Here is a 22491-nt window from a genome sequence, read left to right as displayed (position 1 = left end):
TACAATGTAACAATACATTGTTTTGTTTTTCAAAATTTATATCAGATTGTGACAAGCACATAGTTTCATAAGATTTATGTGTTAAATGTCTTCTGGAGTCATGTGAGGTGGGAAGTCATTAACTATTGCACAAGTATGCTTTGGAATGAATGGTTGTGAAATTGCTGTTAGTGGTATGAGCTGGATACCATCATTCTTGGAAGTTAAAAAGAAGTGTTTAAGTAAAATGATTTTTTTTCAATCAGGAAATCATGAAGTATTTACTTATTTGATACAGAAAACCAGATACTTTGGTTTAAGCGTTCAAAATGTGTTCAAAACCTCAGTGTGAGATGTGTTTTCGGAGCAAATGGTTACATCATGTAAAAGATGGATATGTAGCAAGCAACATTATGCCCTGTAGGATTTTCAGCACTTTGATTGTGAGCCCAGATAGATGTGCTGAGTCTTGCTGAAATTATTCTAAAAGATCATGCATTATTCAGTTCACTTGCGGTCAGAGCCAAGAGGTAAAACCCTTGAGCCGTTTTTCTAGAACATTGTTCTTCAGCCTGATAAAAATGGATTTGGAGCAGACGAGGAACAGAGGGGAGGAGAGGAAACGTGTTCAGTAACCGTTTTCATATCGGAACGGTTTTCATCACGGCACTTCCTTAACAATGCCCAGCCCTGTTCATCCCTTCTTGGAATCGGCGTCCTGATTTTTCGGGTACCTCTTCTAAACTAGAGCTTCGTCTATATGCAATCTGCTGCTTCTAACCATATATCATTTTTATCAAGACAAAGCCCACCAAATGGTTTCGCCGAGAACTGGGGGGGGGGCGGCATCTGTATGCCATTGCAAAAGGGGCACGCTATTGAAACCGACCCAAAGAACAGCCGCATCTGAAATTCAATGAGAGCTTCCTTCCAGCTTCTGTCACTGGAGGCGATACGGCGCTGGGGGGAAAAAAGCGGCGTAAAGCCTGTCCCAATTAACCCGGTACGCCATTTGCGCAATCTGCCCCTCGAGTTGGTTTTGTACGCAGAAGAAAGGAGATGCTAGTCTTTGTGAATCCGATGCTGCACTGCGGCGCTGCTTCCCGTCAACCAACCTCTCTTCCTCCCCCTCCTTTGCCCTGGACCCACCTCCTTTATTCGTTGTGATTGGCTACCCCGACAAAGTCTCAGCCGGCGATTGGAAGCCGGCTTGTTGAGGAGGGTTTAGCTGCACGCTGTGTAATAAAGTTAGTGGGCTGTCTCAGTACGCATTAGAAGCGGTGGAGAGTTGGTCCGATCTCTATGGAGGTGACGGAAAGAAGTGGTTGGTAGCTGCTGTGGTGATTCAGAGATCCGTCCTGCCGTTCGTTCTCTCCCCCTTCCCTCTCCCAGCCCCGATCCCCGGCTCCCTCTCCCCCTCCCTTCTCTCGCCTCTTCCCAGCCCTCGCCGCCGGTCCTGGGGACGCTGACGAGGCTGTAGGGAAGGTGAGGAAATGACCGTCGTTGGCAAAGATGATGATCGGGGTGGGAAATCGACGGGGCTGGTACTGCTTGGACTTGGGAGTATTTGAGGCGGGGGGCGAGCGAAGGCGGCTAAGGAAGAATCGGCTGCTGGTATGCAAAATGGCGGCTACCTAAAACCGACGCCATCTTGTTCGTTTGCAATCTCGGTCTTGCACGTTTGCCGATAACAAAATGGCGGCCGGCACCGGTCTTCACTTAGCCGGTGTCTGAGGGGAAAAAGAGGCAGCTGACTTTGAGTGAAGGTCGTGACGGGGGCACAATCAAGTCCAGTGTCGCGATACCCGGCTGCCTTTTAGCCCTCTACGCGAATAGAGCATATGCTATTTTTCGCCCGTGGTTCCTATTATTCCATAGGAAAGATAGAAAGAACAGTGTTTAGTCTCTCAGTGGAATAGTTCAATCAATTTCGGTCCCCTCGCTCCGGAAACTATGCCCCATCTCCGTTGTTGGGACTGAATAGCCGGCAACTGCGGATGGGGCTGTGAACCGAGAACAAAGGCCGGGCCTATTGCCGGGGTTGCGCCTGAGCCTGGAGTCGGGCGGTGCCCAGCGCCGGCTAGGGAGGGATCGAGGACAGGATGCTTGAACCTGGACAGGATGCTTGAAGCTGGCTACGGCTTGTTCCGAGGATCGGCGAGATTAAACGGAGGGGTGTTCTAGGTCTTTAGTTGGGCTTCGCCAAGCCATTTCTCTCCCGCCTTGCAGGCGTATTTTTAAGGCTAGGTCTGTGGCGGGAATAATAACCGTGGAGGTTACAGATCAGGCGGCCCTCGGTGGGATTGGACGCCTTTGTGTTTTGGTTTACTTCGAAGTCTAATTAAAGTAAAAAAAGGCCAGCAATTTAAGTTGAGACACAAATAGGGATCTTTCCTGGGAAAATGTGTTTGTGTGTTGCTTCTGCTTTCTTCGATGTCAGAAATCCTGAAATATAGATACATACAAAGATATAGATATACATTAGGGTATTGAAAGTTACCTGTATTGGGTTGTATTTGTCAATTTATATGTGTATCAGGTTTATAAGCACATGTCATGTTGGGTAGTAAAATATTACATGGTGGGTGTTTGTTAAGACTGCTTAGATTTTGCTTATACACCTCGTTGTGAAATATTTAAAATTATATAATGTTTAAGACTTTCATGGATATATATGTATGAGGAATCAGCAGGAGAAAAGGTTGACTTGAGATGAGGGAAAAACTTGGGCTCTGATGACAAGTAAAATTCTCAGAAATTCCTGACTGGCAAACTATAAGATGCTAGGAAATGATAATTATTTAGACTGAATACCAACATCTTTGGGAAACTATTTTTGTTTCAATCTAGGGGGAGTGCTATTATTGAAACCTTAATCAAAAACTTATATTGTTAACTCTTGCCTTCTAGGTTTTGTTTTTCCCTATCCTGTCAATTTATTATTCTTTGGAAGATTCTTCATTGCCAAGCCGCCAAAGTGGAGAGTGCGATTGCAGAAGGGGGTGCTTCTCGTTTCAGGTAAGTAAAGCTTTATGACAATGAAACAGATGGGAACACACAGCATTTTTGTCTGAAGAAACATTTCTTAGCCTTTTAAGGTTTCTTAGTCACAACTAATGAAATTAAATGCATGAGTTACCAACTATATTCCACTAACACGGTTTCTAAGTTTTGCAGACCATATATTAAAAGGCAACAAATAAGTATCTTCTGTGTATTTGTTGGTTTTATAGAGACTTTAAGAATAGGATAATACTTCATCTGATTTTAGCTTCATATAAAAGATATTAGTTGATTCAGATCAGGTCACCAGAAAATACTATCTGTGCAGAAGGAAAAAAAGTAATTATCCAAGGAAGTTTGTGTTCACAAATCAAGTTATTTATAAAATTGTTCTGGTTAAACTTCAAAATTTTGGTTTCCTGCACGCAAAACAAAAATTCTTTAGCAATTATTCTTTATTCATAGTGCTTCTTCAGGCGGAGGAGGAGGTAGGGGTGCGCTTCAGCACTATCCCAAGACTGCCGGCAACAGGTAAATTGCATACTAACTGCAATGCTATATTGGCTATTATATGGATTTGTGATGCATTGTTTAATTTGCAAAGTTAAATTCATTGTAAGTAAATGTAAATTGAAAGTCTGTATGAAACCCAATCAGTGTTTTGTTCTGTTAACTACTTCCATGTCTTAATACTTTTAATGTTTTTGTCTGGTACTTCTTTACCTCTAATGGGGGGATAGCATGAAATCCAAAGCATTTTGAATATTCCACAATAAGGGAACATTTGGAATTCAAAACAGTTTCCTTATTTCTGTTTTAGGACTGCAAGCCTAAATGGCTGATAATCCATTCTGAATCCTATTTACCATCTTAAACTCCAAGAATGCAGCAGTCATTGTCTAATGTAATTTCTGATGCAGACATACATAGTCTGAGAATCAGAGCATCCTCTCCAGCCAATCAGATAACACTGAATGTTGGGACAACTGCTGGTTGACAATAGAGTTAGGAAAGAATTTAGGCAGATCAAAAAAAATTAAGCAGAAGCAAGTTAGCCTTGAGGAAGATCAGTTGTTCTAGCAAATCAACATTTGACATAGATTATAGGATGTTACCTATGCTAAAGAGCTTCACATGAAATTTTGACTGGAGGACATATGACATATGTTGTCTAGTCCTGCACTCCGGTCATCCAAACATCTGCCACTAAAGCAGTATTGACTGTTGCATTTTGTACTTGAAATAAGTCAGCAAGTGTCTTCCTTATGCTTTACAGGCCTGTAATTTCCTCTCCCCCTCACAGTGTGCCAAGAAAAACCTAGTGCTAGAATTAAGCTCTTAGCTGGTACTGCTAGAAATAATGTGCATGCTAAATATTCCAGTATGCTACTTGACTGTGCCTAGAGCAGTGTTGGTTAACCTTTTCGGCACCAAGTGCCAAAACAGGAGCACACGCTCAGGGGAGCACCAGAAACCAAAAGAGCAGCTCCCTGGTGCGCATGCATGTGCCGGGAAGCTGAGCTTCCAGTTTCCAGGATGCATGCACGTCTTCTGGTTTCTAGTGCTTATGCGCACTCAAAGACCAGCATGCGTGCTGGAAACTGGAACCTCAGCTTCCCGGCATGCATATGCACGCTGTGGAGCTGCTCTTCCTATGGTCCCATGCGCACCAACACCAACTGGTGTACCTGGAGAGATGGCTCTGCATGCCACTTCCGGCACATGTGCCATAGGTTCGCCATCATGGGCCTAGAGTCTTCCTTCTGAGCCCCCACAATAATGAGAAAATACCTTTACCTTTGAAGGACTGACAGTTACCCTCCTTGTCTAGCATATATCAATAGCATTAGTAGAATGACTGCAGGTAGAGATGATGCCTGCTTTCAGTTTGCTCTGCCTTCTTTTGAGTCAAATTTATCCTGGCATTTATCTTTAGGCATAAGAAAGCAAATGGAACACTGCTTAGTGAAAGAGGTAGAATATTGCTTATACAGGCAAGAGTATCTGAAATTCAGTTCTTAATGTAGATTAATCAATTCTGAAGTCTACCTCTGTTTTCTACAAAGTAGAAATCCACAGATCTTTGAACACGTAATTAACTATTATCCCCAGCCTGTTTGACTTGATCCAACCAATGAAAGCAGAAATGGAATCACTAGACCCAAATTCCTCATAATTTGGAGGATTAGAAATGCAAATTGTGGAATATTTGAATACTTAAGGACAATTTTAACTATTCCATTTTGTTTCAAATTTAGAACAAAATGACAGAACACCATAACACATGAAGTGGTCATTCCATAAATGGAATGCTCCAAGTTTCAATGTTTTAGTTGCTTTAATTCCTTCTTAATTATTTTTGATTTCATTACGCTTGACATGGTATGGCTCTTTTACATCTGTTGAGAATTTTTAGCTATAACTGCTCCTGTAAGAAAATTCTTCAAATGAGTTCAAAGCTCCAAAAATGAGTTCAAAATAGTATTAAAAATTCAGGTTATAGTGCTAAAATTTCAGGCTTTCTTAAGTGTCCCGAAAACAAATTTAAAATTGAGCCTATTGTTTCCAGATTATATGGGAATATACTGTAGGTTTTAATGACTTAATATTCTATTTCTAAAGCGAGTTCCTGGGGAAAACCCCAGGGCAAAACGCTCAGAAATGGATTCCTTCACGAAGCACTAGACGAGATGACGACTCCGCAAATGACAAAGAACGACATGATGCAATCTTCAGGAAAGTAAGAGGGTAAGTTTTGAGGTAACAATTTAATTGTCAGTTGAATTTTATAATCCAGCATGTGATTCACATCTAAGACACAGAATGCATACTTGTTTTCCCAGCCATTTATTTCCAATTGAGATTTTCCTACTTGCAAAGCCATAGTTTTCTAAAGGTGTTCTTGAATTCTCTTTGACCATAGAATCTAAGGAGCCCACATGGTATAGAGACAAGGTGGGTTGGATATGGAGGACACATTTTCAAATCATTTCTTAGCCATGGAAACATAGTGGCGACTTTGGGCAAATCGCCCTATCTATCTAAAAACATGGAGATTAAAATGAAAAGATTAATAAATAATTTGAAGGGGGTATCCGTAGATCCAGTCCATTAGACTATAACTAGTTCAGCCCATATTGAGTTGCTTATTTGGTCTTAAGAGTGCTTGATGGCAGTTCTTTAACTGATGATTCCAGGCAGAAGCAAAAAAAACAAAAAACAAATTAAGCTTCTGCTGTGTTCTATTCATTTGGTATATTGTTTTTATGTTGAGTTAGCAGTCTAGGGCAGGAGGAACAATTTACTGCAGTGGTGGGTTATATGACCAGTACAGGCGTACCTGTGCTTGCCGGGAGCACTAGGTACCATTCTAGTACGGTGCTCTGGAGGGCCCGCTGGCCTGCGCTCCTTATCAGTATTTGAAGTTTTCGGGGCTTGCACAGAGTCTGCGCAATGCTTTGCTGAGCAGCTGGAGCATTAGGGGGGTGTTGCGGGCAGTAATTACGCATGTGCGTGCACGTTGCGCGCGTTCATGTGGTGGACGGCCGGCCCTGTTGCGCCATACCGGTTGCAACGGGATCCGGAACCCACCACTGATTTACGGCTTCACTAATCCACCATATTTTTATCCAAAATGCCTTAACCTTTTAACAGGTCCACCATATATGAAAATATGTAGCATCGAGAGAACCACACCTCCAACATGCTTATATAATTTCCTGTTTGAGGTTAAAATATTAACCCCAAGATATTTGACTTTTTTGACTACCTCACATCCTAGTTCTTCCTTTTGTTTAGTATTCATATTTATAGCTAATATTTTTGTTTTTCCTAAATTTATTTTAAAACCAGACACTTGACCATATTGATTAATCGTATTCATTAAAACCATACTGGATTCCTGCGGTTGTTCCAATATTATGACCAAATCATCCACAAAAGCGCGGACTCTGTATTCCTGCTGCCTAATCTTGATCCCTTTTAGACAATCCAAGCCCCGTATTTTATTCAACAATACTTCCAAAGTTATAATAAACAATAGTGGGGACAAAGGACAGCCCTGTCTTGTACCTTTTCCAATTTGAAAAGGGTCTGTCAAGCTGATTTACTGCTTCACTAAATGTTGAATTATAGTTCTCAGAATTCATTACTGTTCTGATAGATCCATTGGACTCTTGACACCAATGCCCATATTTAATAACATTTCCTTGTATGTTTCCTGAGTGCTTTGAATCTAGGGTCAAAGCTTTGCATTTTTACTCTGTTCTTCATTCTCTTGCTTTTCACTTTGTATTTCACACCCATTGTTTATTCAGAGTCCTGATTTTTATTTTTATCTCACATTGTTTAGTCACCCTATTTCTATTATTCTCCACCCATTTTTCCCATTTTTGTAGTACCTGTAATTCAGCTTTTAATGTCTTGGTTTTATTAGAAGGCTGCTCATACTAAGCATTTCCTATCTTAATATCTTGCTTTATTTATTTATTGTCTCCTTCCGCCATGAGTTCTCCATTTCTCATCTCAGCATCTTTTTTTTTCTTTTAGTTTAACATTTTTATTTCAGTATCCTTGTTTCTTAGCTTTTCTGGTTTTGGGGGACTCAAATAAGCCTGTACCTATTGTGTTGCTTGCTTTATTGCCAAACCAGCACTTACAATCTGGGCTTTCAAAGCATCTGGAGATTTTGAGTAACCAGTTTCACAATTACCCATTTCGTATAACACTTAATTTTAACAGATTACAATTGAAAACTGCTTGCAGTTTGTTTAATTCTAGCAAAAAGGTTTTATAAATTAAACTGCAGTAAACAAGTCACATCTTGACTAAGAAAAGCCTTGATTTGTTTTCTTTTCTTTAGCATACTAAATAAGCTTACTCCTGAAAAGTTTGACAAGCTATGCCTTGAGCTCCTCAATGTGGGTGTAGAGTCTAAACTCATCCTAAAGGGGATCATACTGCTGGTAAGATAACAAATTTATTAGAAAAATACTGTTTAATAAAATTTATATTATGTACAGCAGGTATAATTTTTCAAGATTCTCAAAATGTACAGCTTGCAGGTTGTTCAGTGTACTGTGAACATGGATATTATAGAAGTTACGTTATAAAACAGCAACTTAGAGAATGAATTATTCTCAAATGATCACTATGTAGTGGTACTGTTTCCTATATATGCTTATAAGATTACATAAATCAGTTGAGCTTTTTCCTATCTTAGTAGTAAAGGTAGAAATTTCTAAGTGCAAGGGAATACTGACTCAGCAAATAATATGGCTCTAATGTAGCCTGTGGGAAAACACTGAGCTGGTGTGTTTCAGTGTCATGATTGTCCAGATAACCATACACCAGGTTCCAAGAGTAGAAATCAAGCATGGAAATGCAGCTTACCTTACACTATTGTCTCTGTTAAAATACATTAGATTTTGTTTATTGGACATTGATACCTGGTAGATTAATGAATTATTGAATACTAATTGTCCCATTACTTAATTGTTTAGAGGAAGAGCAAGGTAGGGAATGTTAATTACACTATAGTTTTTTGTACTGCATAATTGTCATTGTGAATTTCTGAAACATCAATAAAACTGGATAGGATTAGCTAGGGTCATTTTAAAATGCAGGTTTTAAATATTAAACAAAGTTCCATATAATTTATGAAGTCTCTGCTCTCAGATCGTAGACAAAGCCCTTGAAGAGCCAAAGTATAGCTCGCTATATGCTCAACTATGTCTGCGACTGGCAGAAGATGCACCCAACTTTGATGGCCCATCCACAGAGAGTCATTCAGGACAGAAGCAAAGCACAGTGAGTATAATTCTCTTTTGGACTAAAGCTATTATGAGAATTGGTATTTTAAGAAGACAAGACATTAAAATGTTTGCATTCTAAATCCTAGACATTCAGACGCCTCTTAATTTCTAAACTTCAAGATGAATTTGAAAACCGAACCAGAAATGTTGATAGTAAGTTTTCAGAATACTGTATTTCTTGATTTGCTTGGTTTTTTTGTCATAAAAATAGAACAATGTCTAAAACCTATCTCTATTTTTAGTCTATGATAAGCAAGATGGCCCCCTCCTCCCAGAGGAGGAGGAACAAAGAGCTATTGCTAAGATCAAGATGCTGGGAAACATCAAATTCATTGGAGAACTTGGCAAGCTTGATCTTATTCATGAATCTATCCTTCATAAGTGCATCAAAACAGTAAGTGTTTTTTTTTTAATTTTTACTATGTAAACCTCATTGGTGAGATAGCTAGTAATGTACTTAAAGATTAAATGGTATCCGCTAATGACTACATGGTGGGCAAACACTCCTAGCAATAAATTTACTAAAATAAAAATTGTTCTTCCTTTTTTACTCCTTAAGGATAACCTGTTAGATCTGCTTGAGTAATCTGGATAAGTTATAGAAAATTCTAGGTCATGTTATCACGAATGTAAAGCACTAACCAGAACTAAAGGGTCGTTTTACCTTATTTGTATTTTCAGGTGGTTAGATTTCTTGTGAAAATGTTGATAATCAAAAGTACCAATTGTGTTGATGTTCTTTTTGAGGAATCCTTAACAATTTCCAGTAGTTTATAGATGGAATCAAATGTTGAATTTGCATAAAACACTAGGCTGAAAAGGAATTGTGTAGCTTGTTTGGACATAGCATCTTAAGTGAAAACAGCATTTGTTTTGTTACTTGGATGTATGGCTTAATGTTATTGAATACCGATTTTATTGATAAACAGCTTGTAAAAATAAGTTGTAAAATGATAGTAAAAATTTTTTTATTCAAATTACCCAGCTTTTGGAAAAGAAGAAGAGAGTCCAACTCAAGGATATGGGGGAGGATTTGGAGTGCCTCTGTCAGATAATGAGGACAGTAGGACCTAGACTAGACCATGCAAAAGCCAAGGTAAGCATTAGTAGAATTGCATACATATATACATTTCTGTATTTATGCTATTAGTATTCATCTTCCTGGGATAGGCTGTTGTAGATTAAAATATTGTAGTTAACATGTTTAATTAGCAAATAAAAATAACTTGTACATATTAATAAGTTTGTTCTGTTTGATAACTTGTCAACTTGCCAAATATAATGAATTTTTTTCTCAACAGTCCTTAATGGATCAGTACTTTGCCCGTATGCGCTCCTTGATGATGTGTAAGGAATTGCCGGCAAGGATTCGTTTCCTGCTGCAGGTAAGAGTATAAAATTGCTTACTGTGACAAATCTAGCATATGCCTTGAAGCTAACATTCTGTTAAATCCTTGAAGGATACTGTGGAGTTGAGAGAACACAATTGGATTCCTCGCAAAGCTTTTCTTGACAATGGACCAAAGACTATCAATCAAATCCGTCAAGATGCTGTGAAAGTAAGTATTTCACAAGATACGGATTAAGCTGTGCAGCTCATTAATAGGCATTAAGGTGTATTAAGAAATACTGCTTTTAATTTGATTTCCAACTGACTTTCTTTTTAAGGATCTGGGAGTTTTTATTCCTCCTCCTTTGTCTCAAGGAATGAGAAGTGACTTCTTTCTGGAGGGAGCGTTTATGCCACCCAGGATGAAACTTGACAGGGATCCACTTGGAGGGCTTGCTGATATGTTTGGACAAATGCCTGGTAATTACTATTACTTCAGTGAAGAAATGATATGTGTGTTTTTTATTTTAATTACTTTGACAATAAAATATCCTAAGTTATAATCCTCTTGTTTTTGTGTGTTTTATGAATTCAGGTAGTGGAATTGGTACTGGTCCGGGAGTTATTCAAGACAGATTTTCACCTACCATGGGGCGACACCGGTCAAATCAACTTTTCAATGGCCATGGGGGACACCTCATGGCTCCTGTTCAATCCCACTTTGGAGAGCTAGGCAAATCCTTCTTGAAAAATCCAGTAAGTGACTGATAGAAAGAAGAAAAATGCTGTTTTCTAAATGTAGGAAATGTGCATGGCCTCCCATCATACATTGCATAATTCTGAATGGCTTGTATCAAAAACAATATCAGTTTAAAACCACTGTTCCTTGTCCTGTGTTTTGGAACATCACTAAAAAGGTCTCTTGTATTCTATTCACATAGACCAGCTTTCAAAAACCTGAAGACATGTCTCTTCATAATCTTTTCCAGGTTAAAAGTACTTAGCACGACAACTATTCCAAATAAGCCTTTTCTTCCAGCTCTTACATGTCTCAGTTGTTCCTGTTTTGTTTTATTCAAGTTTGTATTTTTGGAAGGGTATTGACAGTGTCAAAAAAGATGCTAGAATTTAGTTGTGATCTAATTAATATTGAATAGATCTTTAAACTGTACTATCATTAATGCAAATAAAAAAATTGTTTTTCTTGGAGCTGCATTATGCTCTTAGCTCAATCTTTTTGCAATTCACCAGATAATTCACATATATGATGCAGACACAGCTCATTCTTCTTAAAATTCTTCTTGTCAGTTTCTGTCCATTGTTCTAGCTTGTCATGTCCTCTTGAATCCTGATATTGTCCCCGTTATTAGCCAAAAACTTAATCTTTCGTTGTTTTTAACCCATTTTATAAGTCAGTGTTGAACAACACACAGCCTTATGTTCTTGTATTTGTTCAATTAATCTTATGTCCTTATAACAGTAATGCAAACAGCTTACATTTTGTCATCTTTTTTACAAGGATATTATAAAAAACTTGATTAATTGTTTGGGAATTGAGTTTATCTCTGTAGTCAAGCAAACAATAGAGAAGATCCAATTGCTTCGCCATGCTTTGTTCTTTCATAAAGACATGCTATTCCTGCCAAGCAATATATTTTTTTCTTAATGATTAACACTAATTTCTGTTCTGGAGTTTGCCCAATATCAGCAACAAGCTTATAGGTCATATAGCCATGCTCTTTTAAGGCTCTTGGATATAATTAGTCTATTCCCGGACACTCTAGTTGTCCATTATGGCTTTCTTGCTCTGACAAAACTGGAAAAAAAAACCCAAACTTTTATGTTACTTTTAGCTTCCCTTGTGAACTTAAGTTTATTTTGCTTCGGGATTCACAGCCTTCAACAAAGAGGGTTTTTTTTGTTTTTAAACTTACCAACAGCCCAGCGCTTTATAGTCTTGCAATGCTTTCAACACTGTCTGCTATTTATTCCCATCAGAATCACTAAAAAAGACTTCAGTGAGGTTTTCTAATACATCCCAAATGTGAGCCTGTGAAAGGCAGCACCTTTCTCTTGATAAGACTGCTAGCTCATTGCTGATTGATGTTTTGGTCCCTCAGTAGGAAGTCTCAAATAAGCATCTCCTTTTGCTGTTGCCTCAAGGCACAGACTGGAATTGTCCTCTTTGCAGAACTTGCATAGCCATCTTTGCCCCCTGTGGCAGCTGCAGTTCATCCAGAAGTCTAGAAACAACATCAGCAGGGAATCTATTCCAAAGCTCCAAGGAAACAAAGCTCATTTTTACAAGTTTGGTTCTTTCGTGTCATTCTGTCATCTCTCCAGTCTCCTGCCTGGCTTGCTTTTTTCTTCTTGGAGCTTGCCACTATTGTTCTTTCTCAAGCATTTTTTGTTGTCCAATACATTTTTCACAACAGCTGATGGATGAACTAGTTTATTTCTAGTACCCCTAGCTGCTTCTCCAAAAAGGCATGTCTGCACCTGCTGCTTATATAATACTTGCCATCTTCTGGAAGTTCAATAGAAAACATGAAGCTCCCCTTGTAAGTAACAAAAGTACTTCTCTTTCTCTCCATATTCTTCTGGTGTGTTTTTTAAATGTCCCCCCAGTGTCAGGAGCACCCAGGAATAAAGGAGTGGAATTGATCGGGGTCTTTTTCTGCCTCTTTCCTCAGGCAACTTCACTTGCTGCAGTTCTGTTTAGCATATTTTCTCCAGTTTCTAAAATTTAGAATAAAGAGAATATATTTTTCCATTATTTATGTGAAATCCAAAGCGTAATTAATAGCTCCCAGATATTATACTTGATGTATCTCCTTTATGAACCCTTCCTTCATATAATTTATTGGTTCCCAAACTTTCCTTCATGACCTAAAAATCGCTTATCAGAAAGTCTTAATCTAACTTAAGCTCCTAAATCCCTTCCTTCAGTACTGTCATAACAGTAAGAATAATAGTCATAACTTAAGGATTACCTGTATTACAAAAGCAATATTAAATTATCTTTGTCATTTCAACAAATTACTATTGGTGATTTCATCATTTTTTTTGTCTTAATAGGATAAATTGGGAGAATTTTAAATACATTCTAGTACATGTGGCAATCTCTAAGTCAATTTAAATGTCCCTGTTATGATGGATAATGGGTTCATGAGAAAAGAAAAATCATTTTTACCCAATTTGGAATAATTGATTCAAGTTTGGGTAACACTAATGTAATTGTTGAGATTGAGTCATAGACTGAGAATTAATACTTTGCCTTTTGATTAGATCAACCCGAATCAGCTTGCTTATCTGTAACAGTTGAGATGTTTAAAATGCTAGCTTACAATTAGCAAGACCTAGGTTCACTCTTTGCCGAGAAAGATCAGGGAAAACTTGGGGGCAGGTTTTTGAAATCCAACCTACCTCACAGGATTGTTGTAAGGAAAAATTGGAAATTAGAACTGATGGAAAAGTAAGATAGTAATATTTTCACCATGGTAGAGGAAATTCTAACAAGATGTAAAATGCAATACACATAGAATATATGAAAATATTTTTATGATAAGGAAAAGTTTACACTGTTACAGTCTTTATTTTTCTTTTCATTGTCTTGAAAACAGGGGCAAAGCCAACTATACCATAATCAAAATCAGGGACTTCTGTCTCAACAAGGACAGTCTAAGGATATGCCTCCACGGTTTTCTAAGAAGGGACAGCTTAATGCAGATGAGGTATGCCCTTGAAAAAGAATAGGCACAGTCTTTAAAAGATGCCCAATGATTATAACAAGACGCGTTATTACGAGGATCAAAACTGGAACTCCCCTTCTACATTCCTGCTATTCACTTCCCCCCTCCAAGTTATCTATCTTTTTACCTCTTGCTTCCCCCTCTCCCCCTTTTCTTGGAGTTTCATTCCTCTACCTCTCTTTCCTTCCTCCTTGGAGTTTCCAGTGTCCTATGAGCAAGATTATGAGATATGAGGGCAATATCTTAATCATAAACAAGAGCTGTTGAAGTAACTACAGTTGCTGGACAGAGATATAAAAAGCCATTATAAACTTGTAACGAATTGTTTTCTCAAAAATATTGTTGCTATAACTTAGCAGTGCTTCTAAATAACATGCAACTCTGCTGTGGGTAGTTTTCACTGCTACCATAATAGAACCATACTCCAGATTTCTAATATCCAGCTTCTTTTCACAGATTAGTCTGAGACCTGCTCAGTGTTTTGTAGTAAACAAAAACCAAGTGCCAAAGCTTCAGCCCCAGATAACTATGATTCCTCCCAGTGCACAGCCACAACGTACTCAGACACCACCTCTGGGACAGGTAAATGTTTCTGTAATGTTTTAATCAAAGATTTATTGATTATATCCATTGTAAAGGTTGCTTTCTAGAAAGCATATGCATTTTAAGGTATTAAAATAATGGGGAGGGAACAATTAAGACTGTAGCCTAATTTCTATTGTGATTGCATTTGATTGGAATATTGTGTCCTATAGAGGCACTTTGGAGCATTGCAGCACATGTCTCCAGTAAGTCATTTTCTATTTAAGAGTTCAGAAGAACAAATGCTTAGCAATATCCTGGAATTCCACAATATTTGTTTGTTTGGGAGTAAATCCAGGTAAACAGTAAGATTTGATTGGGACAACTAAGTAATAGCATCTTAGAATATATATGCTTACAGGTGATCATGAAAGTGAAAGCCTTTGCAGGGCTATTCCAGGATACGGTTATTGTGAATTTGCCACAGTGCCATGGATAAGGCTTGGTTAAAAGATTCTTAAAATTGCAGTTTGAAACTAGCAAATATTTAAGATTTATGCATTACTGTTAATAAATACACCATTAAACTTCTGGTGTTTTGTTTTTAAGCCACCTCAACTTGGTCTCAAAACAAATCCGCCACTTATTCAGGAGAAGCCTGCAAAGACAACTAAAAAGCCACCACCTTCTAAGGAAGAGCTACTCAAGTTAACAGTAAGTTCATTTAGTCTGCCCTCAAACTACAGTATGTGATAACTGTAAAGAATTAAAGAAAACCCAAAAAACCCTTTTCCTCCTTTTTTAGGAAACTGTTGTGACTGAATATTTGAACAATGGAAACGCCAATGATGCTGTTAACAGTGTGAGAGAAATGAGGGCACCAAAACATTTTATTTCTGAGATGCTGAGCAAAATAATACTTCAGTCACTAGATCGATCAGATGAAGATAAAGAAAAAGCAAGTGCATTAATCAGTTTACTTAAACAGGAAGGGATAGCTACTAGTGACAACTTCATGCAGGTAATACATATATTCATAAGTACACTTTGATGTCTTTGTATTGTTTGTTGTCAGAACCAGACATGAGAGAATGTAATTAATGCTAGTAAACTTTTTTTCAGGCATTCCTAAATGTATTGGACCAGTGCCCTAAACTAGAGGTGGACATCCCTCTGGTAAAATCCTATCTAGCACAGTTTGCAGCTCGTGCCATAATTTCAGAACTCGTGAGCATCTCTGAACTAGCACAACCATTGGAAAGTGGCACCCATTTTCCCCTCTTCCTACTTTGCCTTCAGCAGATAGCCAAGCTGCAGGATCGAGAATGGCTAACTGATCTTTTCCAACAGAGCAAAGTGAACATGCAAAAGATGCTGCCAGGTAAGGAATGAATACACTGGTACAGAGGGAATTAGGAAGTAGATGGGTAACTATATAATAAACATCTAGTTAGAAAATATGACTAAATGTTACGGAGTTTTAAAAATGTGAGCTCAATATGTAGCATATTAAGTTGACATGCTCAAAGAATATTTGGGACAGTTTTGTATCTATATATTACAGAGATTGACCAGAATAAGGATCGTATGCTGGAGATATTGGAAGGGAAAGGACTTAGCTTCTTGTTTCCACTTCTGAAACTGGAAAAGGAGCTACTGAAGCAAATTAAGTTGGACCCATCCCCTCAAGTAATCTATAAATGGATTAAAGACAACATTTCACCAAAACTACATGTAGATAAGGGATTTGTTAATATTTTGATGACCAGGTGAGAAATGCAACTGAAACCAGTTTGTTGTATGTCATGCATGAGCTAAAATACTATGTTTATATAGCAATGGTGGGGTTATTTCCTTATTCTATTATCTATTTATATATGCGTAGCAAAGAAAAAACTTTGCTTTTCTGTTGCTTTACATGGATGAGTATGTTAAACAATTTCGTTCCAATTCTTTTAGTTTCTTGCAGTATATTTCTAGTGAAGTAAATCCACCTAATGATGAACCAGATTCTTCATCTGCTCCTTCTAAAGAACAGTTGGAGCAAGAAAAACAGCTGCTTCTTTCCTTTAAGCCAGTTATGCAGAAATTCCTTCATGACCATGTTGATCTACAAGTGAGTGCCCTGTATGCACTCCAAGTGCACTGCTACAACAACAATTTTCCAAAAGGTAAGAATAAAACCTTTTGCCTCCCCCATTTCATGTGCATTTGATATGACATCAGGATAAGAGGGATTTCAAGCAGATGTTCCTATATTCATATAGTTAGAGAGGTGTTTGTATAAGTTAGTGTCAGGTTTGCTTAACCATTTTTTATGGAACTAAGCGAAATGACTGAAGAGTAAATTTTAGTGCCAGTGATGCTAAAGACATGGCTACCTTAAAATTGTGGTGGTTTAAAAGATCTGAATAAAAAAAGGAAAATCTTTCTTACAGGCATGTTGCTGCGCTTCTTTGTGCATTTCTATGATATGGAAATCATTGAAGAAGAAGCTTTTCTGGCATGGAAAGAAGATATTACTCAAGAGTTTCCAGGGAAAGGCAAAGCTTTGTTCCAGGTGAATTATCTCACTATAGGTTTAAGCAAAACAGTTACCTCATTGTACTTGTAGATTCATTAGGGAAAACATAGAATATACTGTACAAATCTGATTTCTATAAAGTTTAAAATTGGAGTAATTAAAAAATATGCCTCATGTTTTTAATAATGTTCATACTCTTAATAAATTATTATGTAGGGATTTCATATGTAGTTAATCCCCAGATACATTTGAATTTCCTTTCTTCCTTTTTCTCATTCTAATATTATTTGGGTTTAATTGCAGGTAAACCAGTGGTTGACCTGGCTGGAAACAGCAGAGGAAGAAGAATCTGAAGAAGATGCTGATTAAACCAGCCAAAGCCTTAAATTGTGCAAACATACTGTTGCTATGATGTAACTGCATTTGACCTAACCACTGCGAAAACTCATTCCGCTGTAATGTTTTCACAATATTTAAAGCAGTAGCGGGTCAGTAGGACTTGTTTCTGCATAAGGGTTTTTGTAGTATGTCTTAATCATAGTCTACCATAAAAATATTTTAGAATATCTTTAATGTTTAGATAACAGTGTATTAGCAGCATGCAATAATTACATCATAAGTTCAGAAGCAGTCTGTGTAAGGATCTTCTTTGATGCCAGTTACCATAGGCTGTTCGTTAGAAATCTGAATAGCAACACTGAATACTGTAGAAATGCACTTTGCTCAGTGTAATACTTGAGTTGTTGCAATATTTGATTATCCATTTGGTTGTTACAGAGAATCCTTAACTGTAATTGATGGTGGTTGCCGTAATAGTATATTGCCTGTATTTCTACCTCTAGTAATGGGCTTTATGTGCTAGATTTTAATATCCTTGAGCCTGGGCAAGTGCACAAGTCTTTTAAAAAGAAACATGGTTTACTTGCACAAAAATGATCAGTTTGAAGAGGTGGATAGATGCCCATGGAAGTGGTCTTTGTGGGTATGAAATAAAATGGTGAGAAACTGAATTGGTCCCTATGATAGTATTGGAATTAAGTCTACTTAATTTATCAAGACATGTTCATGCCCTGATTTTATATACTTGTATCTATCAATAAACATTGTGATACTTGAATGTTTGTTGAAATGGCTGCTCTTTATATTTACTTTGAAAATAGATTCTGAAGCAGGAATGATGTGACTTTCCCTCAATCCCATTTAATTAGATATAACTTGTATCGTAAAGTTTCTGGAGTGGGCAAGGCAGCCCTATTTCATTATTTCCCAATTGTGAATCATGAAAACACCTGTAATTGATTCATGTGTCAGAATCATGTTTGAGATCCCTGTAATACTAACTCCTGTGGAAGTGCTTGATATCTTGACATCTTCTAAACCCCAGGGTAAGACAACTTAAGAGCCAAGTGTTGAAAAGGGTAAATTGGTAAGGATTAGTTGTTTCCTATTACCTTAAATATTCCCAGAAATTCCCGGAGTTCAAGTTCAATACATCTGGAAAAAAAGGCTGCACAATTAGGCATTGCAATTCTGCAATCATGATTTTATGAATTGTAAGCCTCAGACAGAAATATTAACATTGCATTCTTTCCAAAATTTATCAGCACAGCATCTGAAGAACTAGCTTGGAATCCTAAATAGCTTTTCTATTTTCAGATCCAAATAGTTAAAATTCAATGCCATATTGTTTTGTTTACATTTATATTACCTTAAAAGAAATGTATTGTGTTCTCTCTACATGTGTTTCAACATTTGAAAGATTAATAGAGAGTGTTGTTTACTTTGCTGAGAAAAATTACAAAAGAAAGGGAAGCTAAAATGATGTATGTATTGAAAATCTTTTGGGAATAGGGAGTTGGGGGGGGGGTGATACAAAGTAAAGTTACATTAAAGTTATATACCTAAAATTTAGGAAACGTGCCTCATAGCTCCAGTATTTAACATCACTGGAATCAACAGGTTAGTGCCAAAATGGAGCAAGAAGGACTACATAGATTATTATGTACTTAACATTGTCTTAAGTATTAGCCTTGATTGATCTAAATGTGTTCTTAGCTCCTGTCTCCATTTGACTTTCTATGAACAAATATTGTATAATCCCAGTATATTTTTCTGAATACAATTGCTTCCTTACACTGCCTATCATAAACTACTTTGCCAACTATTGAATGCTTCATTAGATCTATCCCCTCTCGAAAAAAGAAACAAGACAGCATTTTCCAGAGTCCAAACATCCACAATATTCCAAATGGCTTTATTACTAAAGCATTATTTTTCAATTACCCATTTATTTCCAACGGATAGTCTTGCACTTGCAGTATGTAAATTCCAGGCTCATAGGTATCAAGGTGGAAGGAGAGTTTATGGCATTTTTAGCCTTTACTGACCTTGGATTCAGTGTTGCTATCATCAAAATACTCTGGAGAAAATAATTACATCTAAAACCTAAAGTTGGGTGGCAGTTAAAACTCATCTTTAAATTTTGTTACTAACGAAGAATTGGTGTAGTGTATGCTGCTTTCCTCTTATTTTTGCAGGCACTATTAAGTTACTATCTTAAATGTTCTGTAATTGATTGTTATGGCTTTGTTTATACACTTAGCCATGGCTCATGCAGCAGCCCTAAAAATGGTTTGGATTTACCTGATACGGAAAATCCAAACTAAATAATGGATTAACACAATCTACTGTACTTTCGTCTGTAGTTGGAAGTTCTTCCAAGACTACCAGCTCCATTGTACAGAATATGGTCTAATATATGTAGAAATCTTACAAAAGCAGAATAACCTGTATATTACTTGGATAATATAAGGCACTAGTTATACTAATTTTTTTACATGAAAGATAGTGTGTTTTTGTCATGTTTTTTGCCATTTTTGTGGTTCATGTTCTTGTAATTATTGGCTATGAAATAAACAGTTGCATCAGTGATACAAGTAATTCAGTCAGATCTCAGAGACCTGACAGGTTTTTTTGAATTGTAGGTTTGAGAATAAGAATTGTACACCCATGTGGATATTGAATAATTTAGAGTAGGGTGTGTACAAACTGGAAAATGGTTTTGAGTCCATGCATAAAACATGCATGCTAGAGTTTTGGGCAGGATTATTTAGTGAAGATTATGATCCAACAATTTGGTTCTGGCTTTCACCTGAAGAAAAAAAAGAGGAATCTTCAGTGGAAATAGGGCAAGGCTGATGCGTTTCACCTTCCATCTGGCCTGTGTCAGCCAAGACTACCACATCTCCCTGATGCCACTCCTGAATTAAAGCAGCATATATGATTGGGCCATCCGTCCATCGCTGATTCCATCAACTTTATAACAACAGTGATTGCTGTCACTATCCAATCAACCTACATGCTTCCCTGCCATCTGACCAGCATGTTGCATTTACCTACCACCACCACCCAACACTCATTTTTGTTTTCCTTGCTGTCCCCGCCCTGAGTACCTTTAGCCAGAACACATTCCAGGTGCATTTCCAGTCACAGCAAGTTTTGATCCAGGGAGAAGACACCTGATACTTCCCCTAAAGTGCACCATTTGATGTGCAGAATGTAAATTTGTACACAAGTTTAGTATGGCCAGTTTGCAACCTGAATGGTAATTTAGAAGTGGGAATAATACTTTTGAAAGTAAATCCTTTCTAAACCTGATTATGTCAGTGACTTCCTTAATTATAATTTAGATGTTTCAACTGAAAATGGTGACCACTATTTGGCTCAGGTCAGATCTGGCATTACTAATTGCTAATCCTGTCTTGATTATAGATTGGACTTGGCCACTTTTTTAGGCCATTGAAATTAGCTAAATACAGTATATTTCAAAGCACATCTGAGATTCACAAAATGTGATTGGTTGAGCAAAACCATGGGATGCTATTACCAAGTATCACAAGAAGAAATATAAATGGAAAGAAAAAAATCTTTAAAAAAAGATAAGCACAGTAACTTCCAATTGGTAAAAGATAAGATAATAGGATTGTATAGATATATTTAGAAGAAATATACTATGCAATGGAGTTTCTAGTAACAAGACTGAGAACAATATTCCCTGTTTGAAATCAGAAGAATGTTAAGACAGACACTAATTTCCCTCCTTTTGAATCACAATTCCTATCCATCTCACTTTAAAATGGTGGGTTTAAAGCATACTGTCTTGCTCTATCTGTCTTAGGCAATTCCCAGCACTAATGTGCAACATAAAATTATATTGTGAAAACACCCAACTCAGTAAAGAGGCACCGGATTGTGAGATTTTTACTATATTATATGATTTACAGTGTCAAATATTATTAAATTAGCAAACCATCAAAAGTTTTGTAGGCTCTAAGGGGAACCTGAGATGAAGGTGGATGAAGCGTTCTTGATCCTGTTTCAGCATCCTACCCCACCTGTCCGTTGTTTAATTTCTGAACACAATCACTAACACTTCTAAAATTGCATTGAACACAAGTTCAAAAATAGCCTTCCTGGCTGACAAAATGCCCAAAGAGATTGTGTGGGGTGAAATGGGTTGATCAATAGCAAGCTAACTCCATTGTTTCAAGGGGATAGAGATGCTGGCAGAGAACAACTAAAATCTGTTCTAACCTTGTAGCCTGCAAAAGCCAGAAATAGCCAGGACATAGCCCTGGAGAACATGGCTTTAGAGCAGACTTTTGGAATTACACCATTCTCATTGACGTCTAATGCTGTCAAAGCAGGCAGAAAAGGGGTATGCAAAGTGGCTTATGCATACCTAGAGTGATATAAGTAATCATGTATTGCACAAAGTAGCACAAGAAGTGTAGTTGCATAATTCACGTTCTAGAAGGGCTGACCAGTCAAGGTGATAACAATGTTATGCACAAGTTCATGGAAGTAATAAAAGTAGGAGAATGGCTACATTACACCAGCGCCTGCATTTTCTGTGTCGCATGAGAAAAGTACATCCATCTTCCTTTGTCCTTACCACTTGTCATAGAGGAACGATCAAGAGCATCCTGTTATATTGCATTACTGTCTGGTTGGAAGCATTACTGCTTTGGGACAGGAAGACAGTGCAGAGAGTGGTGAGGATGGCAGAAAAGATTATTGATAGTTCACTTCCTTCTATCCAGGACATACTGTAGCATATAAACTATGCTAGAGCAGAGTCCACAGGATTGTCTGGGATACTACGCATCCTCTTCATGACCTGTTTTTCTTGTTACCTTCTGAGAGGAGGCTTTGTGGTATTCGAAGCAGAACATGTAGATCAGGGGTGTCAAACTCGATTTCATTGAGGACTGCATCAGGATTGTGTTTGACGTTGGAGGACTGGGATGGGCATGGCCAGCTCAACATCACTTGTGTTAGGGGCGCCTGTGATGGCTCGAGTGCTCTGCCAATGAAAATGGGCTCCCAAGCTCCATTTTAAGCTGCAACAGCCTCCTGCAACCTTCTGCGAAAGAAAACAGAGCTCGGGGCCACACACAGCCCTCACGAGCTCTGCTTCTGGTTGCGACAGGCTCCTGCAATCCACCACCAGTGAAAACGGAGCTTGGGGGGCAGGGGCACATGAAGCCTCCCGAGCTCCGTTTTCGC

At 37.8% G+C, this 22491-nt stretch overlaps 1 protein-coding gene and 1 non-coding gene across 2 annotated transcripts; both read left to right on the top strand.

The window, feature by feature from the left end:
• The first annotated feature begins 2893 nt into the window (after positions 1–2893).
• On the top strand, positions 2894–18040 carry EIF4G2 (eukaryotic translation initiation factor 4 gamma 2). Its single transcript, XM_014051684.2, has 21 exons — positions 2894–2997; positions 3448–3513; positions 5662–5730; positions 7844–7946; positions 8659–8790; positions 8882–8948; positions 9038–9189; positions 9781–9891; positions 10097–10180; positions 10256–10354; positions 10464–10605; positions 10721–10881; positions 13749–13859; positions 14334–14459; positions 15009–15113; positions 15205–15420; positions 15522–15780; positions 15964–16168; positions 16359–16570; positions 16838–16959; positions 17227–18040. The coding sequence occupies exons 7-21, from the start codon at positions 9106–9108 to the stop codon at positions 17290–17292; spliced, it is 2103 nt and encodes a 700-aa protein (XP_013907159.1). The 5' UTR covers positions 2894–2997; positions 3448–3513; positions 5662–5730; positions 7844–7946; positions 8659–8790; positions 8882–8948; positions 9038–9105; the 3' UTR covers positions 17293–18040.
• Positions 13898–14116, top strand: LOC148049610 (small nucleolar RNA SNORD97). Its single transcript, XR_015695291.1, has one exon. It is a non-coding gene; the product is annotated as a small nucleolar RNA SNORD97 (small nucleolar RNA).
• Positions 18041–22491: the final 4451 nt, after the last annotated feature.

The sequence above is a fragment of the Thamnophis sirtalis genome, unplaced genomic scaffold, assembly GCF_051295495.1.
Source record: "Thamnophis sirtalis isolate CommonGarterSnake01/CBP01778 unplaced genomic scaffold, rThaSir2_p1.2 scaffold_1, whole genome shotgun sequence".
Taxonomy (NCBI): domain Eukaryota; kingdom Metazoa; phylum Chordata; class Lepidosauria; order Squamata; family Natricidae; genus Thamnophis; species Thamnophis sirtalis.
This window is presented reverse-complemented; position numbering and strand designations above follow the sequence as displayed.